This window comes from Pelodiscus sinensis, chromosome 3 (assembly GCF_052426305.1).
Source record: "Pelodiscus sinensis isolate ZL-2025 chromosome 3, ASM5242630v1, whole genome shotgun sequence".
Lineage (NCBI taxonomy): Eukaryota > Metazoa > Chordata > Testudines > Trionychidae > Pelodiscus > Pelodiscus sinensis.
Genome location: NC_143054.1, coordinates 104,581,674 through 104,593,677, shown reverse-complemented (window position 1 = coordinate 104,593,677; position 12,004 = coordinate 104,581,674). Strand labels below are relative to the sequence as shown.

The 12,004-nt window shown below is 40.5% G+C and overlaps 1 protein-coding gene across 9 annotated transcripts in view; it reads right to left on the bottom strand.

Annotated features, from left to right (window-relative positions):
• The window catches only part of UTRN (utrophin), a 559,106-nt gene that overhangs the window by 168,185 nt on the left and 378,917 nt on the right, over positions 1–12,004 (bottom strand). For all 9 annotated transcript variants that reach the window (XM_075924350.2, XM_089777288.1, XM_075924351.2 and 6 more), the window contains one exon: positions 11,400–11,556. In XM_075924350.2, the coding sequence (XP_075780465.2) occupies positions 11,400–11,556 (157 nt within the window). The remainder of the gene's footprint in view (positions 1–11,399; positions 11,557–12,004) is intronic.

Below are 12,004 nucleotides of genomic sequence, written 5' to 3'. Positions count from 1 at the left end.
TGCTGCCCCAAGTAATTAATCAGATAAAACTGGTTCCTGGTAAACCAGACAGCAGTGTATAATGCAATACTGTTTCCAATGGATTGTGACAACACTGACTCTGAATGATCGCATCCACTAGTAGAAAAATAGGGTGAAATTATTCGCTGGTAATTCTTCTTGCAATTTTCTGTCCTTCCATTCAACTAACAGAGACGGTCAAAATTAGGACTCCATTTACTAAGACACAAGGCTGAAAAGTATCTGTCAGTCAAGTCCAGTGCCCACTTGTCTCCAGAAACAAAGACTTCCACAGTGAGTAAGGAGTTTTAAGAATAGAGATGAAGAAGATTAGAAGGTATCAGGCAGCAACTCTTCAGGGGAACCGGGGAAGAAAATAGCACAGGAAAAGAAAGAAATAAGACAGAAGGGATTACAAGTGAGTAATATTCCTTTGTCTACCCTACTGTGAGGGACAGTTAAAGACATATGTAGCATCTAGTTACCCATTGAAAAAATCATTTTACTATGCTGCTTGTAGTGTCCTGTGACTGATGGCAATATTCTCAGATCTTGTGGACTGTTTTATGAGCACATGTGGAAAAGACCACATAGATAATCTGCACATTGTAAAAGTGGACAACTCAGCCCACACAGCTCAGTAAGGTAACCCCTAGGGCCTGTAACATTTCATAGAATCATAGGATTTGAAGGAATCTTGAGCGGTCCCAGGGACTCTTGGCAGGATCAAGTATTATCTAGACCATCCCTGGCAGGTGTTGGTCTAACCTGCTCTTAAAAAACTCCAAAGATGAAGATTTTATAGCCTCTCTAAGCAATTTATCCCAGTGCTTAACCACCTTCACAACTAGGAAGTTTTTTTTCCTAATGTGTAATCTGAACTGTCTTTGCTGCAGTTTAAGCCCATTGCTTCTTGTCCTATCCTAAGAGATTAGAGAGAACAATCCCTCTTCCACCTCCTTGGAACAACTTTTTATGCACTTGAAATCTGCTATCACGTTCCCTCTCTTCTCCAAACTAAACAAATCCATTTTTTTCCAATCTTGCCTTATGGTGTCATGTTTCCTAAACCTTTAAGTATTTGTGTTGCTTTTCTCTGGTCTTCTTCCAATTTGTCTTTCAGAAATGTAGTGGCCAGACCTGGACATGGTATTCCAAGGTGAGGCCTAAGAAGCACAGAGTAAAACAGAAGATTTACTTCTTATGTCTTGCTTTCAACACTCCTGCTAATACATCTCATAAAAACGTTTGCTTTTTTGAGACCATGTTTGAGTTATTTTTATCATAGGGTCCACTATGACCCCTGGATCCTTCTTTGAAGTAATCCTTCCTAGGCATTTCATATATACAGGCAGCCCCCGAGTTACGCGGATCCGACTTACGTCCGATCCGCAGTTACGAACGAGGCCCTCCCTCTCCCTGGTCTCCAGCAGACCAGGGAGAGGAAGCAAAGCGGCGGAACACGTGGGCAGCGGACAGCCCAGACGCGTCTGGGCTGTCCGCTGCCTGCGTGCTCTGCGGCTTTGCTCTGCTTTGCAGACCAGGAGAACGGGGAGCAAAGCAGAGCAAAGCCGCGGAGCACGCGGGCAGCGGGCAGCCCAGATGCATCTGGGCTGTCCCGCTGCCCCCGTGCTCCGCGCTTTGCTCCGGACGCCTGCGGTATAGCAGCTGGGGCGCTGCCAGTTGCTCCCGTAGTGCCGCTCTGGGCGCGCTAGTGGACCAACCCGGCAGCACCCCCGCTGCTCTGCCCCAGGCGTCCTGATTCAGCCACTGCTGGTCAGTTTCAGCAGCGGCTGAATCAGGACGCCTGGGGCAGAGCAGCTGGGGTGCTGCTGGGTTGGTCCAGTAGCGCTAAGGAGCGGCGGCGCTACTGGACCAACCCAGCAGCACCCCAGCTGCTCTGCCCCAGGCGTCCCCAAGTCAGCCACTGCTGAAACTGACCAGTGGCTGACTACAGGAAGCCCCTTCCCCAGGCTCCTGGAATCAGCCGCTGATCAGTTTCAGCAGCAGCTGACTTTGGGATGCCTGGGGTTCTTAAGTTGAATCTGTATGTAAGTCAGAACTGGCGTCCAGATTCAGCCGCTGTTGAAACTGATCAGTTTCAGCAGCGGCTGAATCTGGACGCCAGTTCCGACTTAAATGCAGATTCAACTTAAGAACAAACCTACAGTCCCTATCTTGTACGTAACCCGGGGACTGCCTGTATACACACACAATTGATTTCTCCTTCCTCAGTGCAGTACTTTGCATTTGTCCTTATTGAATTGCATTCTATGTGCTGCAGACCATGTCTCAAGTTTATTCAGATCATGTTTGAATTTTAAGTCTACCCTCCAAAGCACTTGCAACCATTCTCAGCTTGGAATTGTCCGCAAACTTTATAAGTGTATTTTCTATGCCATTAGCCCAATCACTGATCAAAGTATTGAACAGAATGGGACTCAGAACTGATCTCTGCCAGACTCCACTTGTTATGCCCTACCATCATGACTGCGAACCACAAATCACTACTCTCTAGGAATGGTTTTCTAAATTATTTTGCATTCACCTTATAGTAGGCTCCATCTAGGTTGTATTCCCCCCCCCCCTTTTTTTAAATGAGAAGATCCATGCGAGACATGTGCTGAAGTCAAGGTATACCGCATCTACCCCTTCCCTCCTATCCACAAGACTTATTACTCTATCAAAGAAAACTATCAGGTTGGTTTGACATGATTTGTTGTCAGGTTGCTACCCTTTGACATTACTTAGAAACCACCCATCACCCTGCATCTTGTGGTTCAACTGGACAATCTCTATCCATCATGCTGTCATTTTAGACTCTTTCCTGAATCTGAGTCCATATCTTTGGGGAGTTTGGGTACCAAGGTTCTTTTAAATGAGCTGGTGTTACCATCTTTTTGGAATGTGCTTTCAATTTATGACCCCTATCAATTACTGTTCTGCACCTGGGCATATTATCAATTAGTTTTACACTCTCAGCCCTGTTGTGCCAAGTTCTGTAAGCAGCGGCCTGCCTCTTGCTCACACCTTAGCTTTGATTTATATTAGCAAAGTTTTTACCATTGCTAGCTACGCCTCAGGCCTCAAGCCAGACCTGTGTTACACGAACTTTTGCTTCAGGCCCTCATCTTACTACACATGGGACTGAGTTAAATTGGAAGCAGTGTACAGGGAGATGGCAGAATGAAGGAAGACAGAACAAATCTGCTGTGAAGGGCAGGTAACCAGGTCACACACAACAGTCAAAGATCAAGACCACATTAAGCAGATATTCGGGGTAAGCCAAGGCAAGAATTTGGCATAACTTGTTTTCTAAAATGTGAGGTGTGTGTGTTCTGGTATCCAGCAAGGGAGACCAGGAGCTGAGGTAATGCTCAAAATGAGAGACAGAATGAGGAACACAGGTTCTAGATACTTATCCCTCGTGTTCTAGGCCAAGAGACAGATGTGAGCTTTTTAAATATTATGCTATTTCTACACTATAGACTTAACTTAATTCATATATATTTTTCCCTAAGGTAATAATGTTCTAAAATAGTAAAGAGATCATTCTAACAATGAGGACGTTCCAAATCAGGTTTTATTTAGTGGGTTGAAATAGCCCTGGTAATGTTTTCAAGCTTAATAATGGAGCCCTTGATTAAAATAAACTGGATTCTGGACCCTGAGAAAAGAAATGTTAGACAAATGTCTATAGCAACAGGTTAATCTTTAAACGGCAATTTTCTCGGAGTCTTTTTATTGTATTGAAAGGATTTTGTCTGCTGAGATGTCTATGAATAAGGAATGATTATAGCTATTGCTCTCAGCATTGCAAAACAAGTTGTTGTACTTTGCGCTGGTAACAGCATGCTTGTTTCTTTACTGTCCCAGTGGTCTATTATTTTAAGTACTGAACCAATGCAATTTTCCACACTCATCACAAGAAAACTGCATTTTTGGGAACAGTAAAAGGCAAAGTTTCCTTTTAAAGTTAAATTACATTTCACTGAAATCCTAATTTAAAACTATATTCTTTGTAACACTTATTTTTACATCATCCTTTTGGAGAAACTGCTTACAAAAGAGGAAAATAATGAGCACTAGAAGGAAAAATATAAACAAATCATTACAAGTAACACACATATCAATTCAAGAAGTTCAGAATGAACAGTGGTTCAGAAGCTTTTTACCACTCCAGATGGGTCCACTCCACTCTCACAATAGTAGAGTAGAAAAGGGCACTCTGCCTTTCCTCCTCCCTTACCAAAATACCCTCTACCTTACTGAAGTCCCTTACTCTCCTTTCTGAACAGCTGTTTGGTCTTCCTTCATTCTGCCATCTTCCTAGGCTTTCACGTCAATTAAAACTAAAAGAAACCCTGCACTTTCTTCTGAAATGATGTTACTTTCTCATCAGCCAACATTCAGAAAAACTTGTAATGCTGTAAAGAGTCTCTGAAGCAGTTCTCAGAATGCTGGGGAACGTTGATGGCTAGTGAAGAAGATACTCTTTCTGCTGATTGAATGCGTGGATGTTTTTGAAGGGCACCCATGCTTTCAAAAGCTACTTAGCATGTACTGTAGTGGGAAATAGGACTTTCAAGTTACTACTCAGACACCACAGGGTCAGATTGTAGTTCTTTCCCCAGATTGAAGATATAATTGCCCTTCACTAGGGCTATGTCTAGACTACATCCCTTTTTCGAAAAAGGGATGTATATTAGACATATCGAAATTGTTAATGAAGCCGGGATTTAAATCTCCCATGCTTCATTAACATAAAAATGGTTGCCGCTTTTTTTCGGCACGGAGCTTTGCCAAAAAAAAGCGGCAGTCTAGACGTGGATCTTTGGAAAAATAAAGCCTTTTTCGAAAGATCCCTTATCCCTCGTAAAATCCACAGCCACCTGGCCATACTAACCCTAGTGAACCACATCCAGTCCACTGGCTACTTGTTGCCCATTCCTGCTCTTGGGTCTCTGGACACTGAAACAGCCTCTAAGTCTAACCCTCTTAATTCTATATGGCATATGTTGTGAAATTTGACACAAGGCTAATAGAAAGTAATAAAGTGTTTGTAAAGAACAACTGAAGGAATTCTAAAAGGTAGCAATTCAGGCCTAAGAGAAAACTTAAAATGTCTAGTAATGATAAATTATAATTACAGGCCTCCGTTCGATGACTCAAGAGAACTCCAGTACTATTGAATTCCATAAATTTTCCTTTGTAAAAACTGAGATAAAATACTGTAAAATAAGATAGCTCCAAAAGAAATAACAAAAGCTGCTAAACATAGTAGCCAATTGCCTGCCAGTCAGAAAGACCCAGGAGCTAGGATTAGAAGAAAATTCTCTCTCAAATTTTTCCTGCTGGTTAAGAAAGCTTAACTGGAATGGCAGCCTCCCTATGAGAAATTACCAGTAATATTTTTGGTAGGCTGAGCTCTAGCTCTTGATAATCTGGGAATGGCTCAACCAATTAAGGACTCAGGGGGAAAAAACCCTCATAATATTTTCACCACATGATTCCCAGAAATCATTCTGAACACAAAATATGCTGCGAGCATAACCCACAAGCACCCAAAAAAGTCCAGTGTATCCAACAAAAAGTCCAGAAAATCTTAAGAGTGAGTTTTTAAAATTAAATCCTTGCTGGTTCTTTGCCTAGTCAGCTTGCATTTGAACATTTTAGCTTTTCTGTGAATTAAGATGAATGTTTTGTTCAAAAATAGCTAGACCTTTGCTCAGCTACACAGATAGATGCCTCCAAAAATTACAAGCAGATCCCTGATCCTAGCTAACGGCAAAATGCTTCCCTTCACATACAACACAGGTGCAGTGCTTCAGCCCAAAAAACTAACAAGAACATATTTAGCCCAACACCACATTCAAGAAGCTAGGATCCACCATGGGATCAGGAGGCACTCTCTCCTCCCCAATACACAGAAACATCAGGCTCTTCTCTGCCCACTTCCAAAGCACAGGATCGCCATATACATTTGTATCCCATATAAGCATGCTCCATGATGTCTTAACAAAAATGATAGATGGTTGATTTTACATAACATTTTGTCCCAATCTTCCTACTGAATTACACACATTTTTCCATTGGCAGTGACTTACATTCTTCAACTTTTAGGGTCTACTTTCTCTTTAAATTATTTTCCTGGCATTATTTTCTTCTTCCATTCACCGTTCCCTCCATTTTCTCCATATCCTAGTCTTTCCTTCTTGTACCTCTGATATCCACTAATCTTTCTCTGCCATCCTCCTGCTAGTCTCAGTTGCGAGAAAGTCTTGACAGCAGTGTTTGCAAAGAGAATGCTGATTATTCCAGTACCAATTTCTCCACTTCTCCCCTGGCAGCAGCAGTGGCTACCTACCTGATATCTTTCCCCTTGTACACTCATGGGTCCCCAGGCTCAGTGGCAGCAACAGGGCCATGAATTACACTATGGATCAGCGTTATCTTAAACTCCAATCAATCATGGGTGCTGACAGCCTCAATGGCTCCCTGGGCAAAGGTGGGGAGATGTCAGGGCCTGGGGCAGCCAGCCCTGAGTGGACCAGGCTGGCCCCAGGTAGCCTTCAACACAGTCAGGAGCCCGGCATGTCCACCCCCAGCCATTAGCGATGCCCAGAGCCGGGGCACAGCAATTTAAAGAGGCCAATACTCCAGCCACCACCACCACTGCTACAGCAGCAGCAGTTGCTGCTGCCGGGAACCCTGGGCCTCTTTGAATTGCCAGCCCCTGGGCAACTGCCTCTTTAGCCCTTCCTTAATTGAGAGGCCTACAATCCACTAACACTACTTAGTATTTATACAGTACTCTGTCTTCAAAGGCACACACTGACTAGCTATTCCACAAGTCAGCCTTACGAATCTGGTAAGTATTACCTCCCTTTTATAGACTGGGAAACTGATGCAGAAAAGTAGATCGATTCGTCCCAGGTCACAGACGGAGCCTCCATCAGGAATTAGGAGCACCTTATGATTTGATCTCTGCAATTTATCAAAATTTTTAAATAAAATTGCAATTACCATACAACTCTTTGAAAACCTAAAATGAATTTTTAGAAAGCAAATTGGGAAAGTCAAAAGAGTGAAAGAGAAATCGGAGTTGAAACAGATTGGCATTATTAAAAAAGGTTTACAAGGAGGAGGAGGAGGGGTATCAAATTATCAGAAATAGCAGCAATAAAATAAATGAAAGATTTGGGACTTAGAAAAATGAACCGAGAAGACAACATTACAAAGAGCTAAAAGTGGATAAAGTCTGAGATGCAATCCTGTTCCCATTAAAGACATTGACAAAACTCCCTCTGATTTCATGATATTTTAAAATGGCAATGACAGAATGAGTTGTGGTAAACTGACAATGAATATGAGAAAAGAAAGCAAACAGGAAGGCATGGAAAATTGGGGATAAAAAAGAAAGGAAATACTGATTAGCGCGGGCGAAGACAATTTCAAATAAACAACCTCAACAGAAGAAATTAATAAAGTGAAGAGAAGGCACATGAAAGTGAGACAAAGCAACAAGTCAACACTGTATGATTTTGAATTGATCTGCAGTTGCTGAAGGGAGTCTTTTGCTGGCAGGAGAGCACTGCTAGGGTATGAAACAACAAACACAAGGTTGAGGATTTTAGCAGTATTAAAAATAAATCTTACAGGTACGTGAAATGTTTAAAAGATTTAACAATCTGAGAAGTGGGGGTAGCAGAGAAATTACATGCTCGAAAATACTGTGAGGATTCCCAGTGCTGACGAGTGGAATGAAGGGAGCATATCTTTGAACAATATTTTTTTCTTGATCAGATTTAGAAAGATTTAATTGGCTTGTTTCACCACAGAAAATGAAAGGAGGAGGTGAAGGAGAACAGATTCATTTAAAGACTTCTAATAAACTCAGAATATTTACACTAATTTGTATATTTTCAATATTTATGGTGGCAACAAAAACCTAATTCTAAAATAAATGCCCATGACCCTCACTATATCACAATTCACAGAATCAATCACTGAGCATATGTCAGAATATAAATGCTAAATATCTGACATTTGGAAGAACAAGATTCAAATCCTGTTTTGAACCTGGCTATTTTGCTACAAGTGCACTCTTGTGTTACATGTCCCTCTCCCAAGCAACGAATGCACCTTAAATGTACCCTGTTGGTAACAGGGATGAGTTCATGGCAAAATTGGCACCTCTTAAACTTGAGGTATCCAGGCATAAGCCTTTGCAAAGGGACCTTCCTTGTAGGGAAAAAAATGGGGGGAAAACCCCTATCATAGCCAAAGGAGGGGGAGGAAAATGTAAGAAACAGAAAGAACAACCAACTATAACTCTAACAAACATTAACATTGCTAAAGCAATAAACATTCCCATCAAGGTCTCTGCTAGAGATTCTGTCCCCATATCAAGGGCAACTGAGGGCAGCTGGACTGCACAACACTCACTACTCAAAAGTCTGTTCGGGGGAGTGCATGTGCAGTTCAATGGGCACTGCTATTGAAGAGCTTCAACTCTCCAAGCAAGGAATGTAACTGCAGCTAAAGACTGTGTCTAGACTACATCCATCTTTGGACAGAGGGATGTAAATTAGACATGTCAAAATTGAAAATTAAGCGGGGATTTAAATATCCATTGCTTCATTTGCATAATCACGTAATAGAGCTCTTTCGAAAAAGCGCCATTTTGAAAGTAAAACCTCGGTCTAGACGCAATTCTTTCAAAAACGCCAAGCTTTTTCGAAAGATCCCCTACTCCTAAAAAAATGAGGTTTACAGGATCTTTCGAAAAAGCCTGGTGTTTTCGAAAGAACTGCGTCTAGACCGCGGTTTTACTTTTAAAATGGTGCTTTTTCGAAAAAGCGCCATTACACGATTATGCAAATGAAGCACGGGATATTTAGAGCCCCTCTTCATTTACAATTTTGACGTGTCTAATTTACATCCCTCTGTCGAAAGAGGGATTTAGTCTAGACACAGCCAAAGGGAAGCACCCATAGGGACACTATATGAAAAAGAAAGGAGAAATAAGCCACCTGCATAAGCCTTTTAGAATTTAGAAGGGATCCTCTTCATTCCACATTTTAAGTACGGATAATTCAAAGATGTTGGAGGAAGAGAATCAGCAAAAGATCTTTTTCAGTTTTCATACAGAGCACCATTTCGCCACTTGACAGAGAACTGATAAACTACATCGAGGATCAAATCACTGGGTGCAGCTCATCTAGATTTCTCCCTCTGACAATAGGCAACCAACCATGCTACAGAGGAAGATACATCTGAATAGTTCACATTTGGTGCAATGATATACACATGGGAGGAGGACAGAGGACAATAAGTAAAGGATCTCTTCATCACAGTTAAGATAAATGTTAGAATATAGTGTTCTACCTACATCTAAAAAATATGTATCATCACATTATACATCTATTAATTTTGTTGGGTAATACAGTAAAATGCTCAGAATCAAATCTAACACCAGACACTGTGTTAGGGTGTGTCTAGACTACCTAGTTTTGTCGACAAAAGTGGACTTTTGTCGACAAAACTATACCAGCGTCTACACTACCTCTGAGTTCTGTCGACATAATGTCGACAGAACTCAGCAGTTTTGTCGACGCTGGTATACCTCATTTTACGAGGCATAACACCTTCTGTCGACAGAACTCTGTCGACAGAAGGTGTTATTGCCTGTAACATTGCGTCCAGACTACGGAGTTCTGTTGACAAAGCAGCTTGCTTTGTCGACAGAACTCAATGTGTCTGGACGCTCTTTGTCGACGGAAGTTTTGTCGACAGTATCTGTCGACAAAACTTCCGTCGACAAAACGCGGTAGTCTAGACGTACCCTTAGACAACATGTTTCAGCTGAAAGGGTCAAATTCTGCTGTTATGCTTGTGCCTGGGACTCCTATTAAAAGCAAAGAGTCGTATATTAGGGAAATGTTAGTGCATAGCAGCTGGATCCACACACACAGTGAATGACTCGCCGGGGTACTGCAAATTTTCACCAAACCTTGCCACGTACTATTTATCCAGACATGCCCTCAGAAGCTGCACAACTGCATTTAAAAACAGGATTTGGCCCACAGGTTTTGTCATCATTTTAAATGCAATTATTATTTAAATTCTGGAAAATAAATAATCATGTAATAATCTGTAAAGATGCTCCAAAACCTAAAGGTTTGCTATGTAGATATACTTGGTTTGCTCCATAATCTAGCTTCATCCTCCCCCATAACATTAGAGTTACTCCTTAAGCAGAGGAGTGTGGGTGTTTTCTCCTTCATGTTGTCACTATTTCACTTCTACATGGGATGAGTAACTTAATTTCTTTGCTCCTCAGCTTAGCTATCTTTGAGTATAACATCCATTTGAGTCAGGCATTTAAGATCTTTAAATATATTAAAGATTTGTTTTTTGTATAGTGCTAGAATACAGTATGTGAAGTTCATTTGAAGATCTGTTGACACTTGTTTGACAGACTTTAAATTATATATTTATCTACTCCAGTCTTCTATTGTCTATCTGATCTTAAAAGAGTCCTTTTTTTCATCACTATGAAGTGTTCACAGATGGTGTCCCTGCAAAAAGAGCATGGTTATTTTTTTTTCTATTTCGTCTGTTTAATTGGCCATGTGGTGGTGGGAGAAACTGTGAACACAAACATATGAACTGTTACGTAACAAACATCTTGTATTTATAGAAATATCATTATTAAAAATGAAGAGAAATATATAGTATCAAAGCAGATTTTTTTAAAAGTTTTCCTATTAGGAGTTATCAACTCCTTAAGCACCTGTACACAAAAGCATTACTAGGAGAGAGCATCTTTCTATTGATCAAAACATTGAATATGAAAAATATCTACATCTCCACAAAACATAGCCATAGAAAAGAAACCAGCGTGATATTGTTGAAGAACTACTTGATGCAACATCTTCTACACATATAATTCTCACTACATATACAAGAATACAATTTGGTTTAATAAGTGTATTTACGTTTTCTTGTGGGCTTTTGTCTGTATTTAATGTACACCAAGATATCTTTACGATAATTGTACTAAATTTAGTTTCCTTGTTGCTTTATAATTTTTGCTCCTCTTGTTTTTATAGGCCCTTGATCAGTTCTGATCACAGAATGACAGACTTACCTGTTTGAAGGTGAAGAGCACCCGGAAAGAGACCAAGTTTTTCTTTAGTAAAAATATATACATGAGCAATTCTGATGTAATTTTAAGTAAAGTTTCTAAATTATACTGATGTGGTAAAAAAAAAAAAAGTGGCCATGATTTATAAAGGTACACTTCTCAAAATTTATTATTAGGGGAAATTAAAATCTATTTCTCCTTATTTCTCTATTTTAATAAATTTATTTGCTAAATGCAAGCAACTCACTTTACAATGGTCATACTGTTGCTGTAAAGTTGGAACATCCCCTCCAATGGGCATCTGCTTTTTCAGCTCTTCATCTTTCACATTCAGCCATTTGATTAGCTCTTCTAGAGATGTCAGCAGCTTGTTCCACTTGTCTGCATTTGCCTCCAAGTGGGCTCTATGAAAAGATAAAACAGTATCCTACTCAAAGGACTGACCTGAATCCAAAATCTACTTACATTTTATTTGAAGAAACTTGTCCCTTTTAGAGGAGGAACATGTCCCTAACACCTAAATACAAAATAACACCTCAAATGTGCATTAAAACTCAGCACTTTCAATCATTTTGCACTGCAAAAGCAAAGTAATCTGAGACACAACAGATTGTGGGTAAATGTCTATCTGATGTATGAACCTGTCTCAAATAATGCACACTACATATCTGAGAAGGATGAAAGAACACCCCCCCCCCCCCATATAAATCTGACCTTGTAGTGCACAAATTAGATATATCTAAACTTTGCACCTCAGTATACTATTTTTGGACTTCTGAAGCAAACTTAAATCTTTCATGCCAGGAACTTGAATCTCTGAGGATGAAAGGAAATATTGTAGACCAACAATTA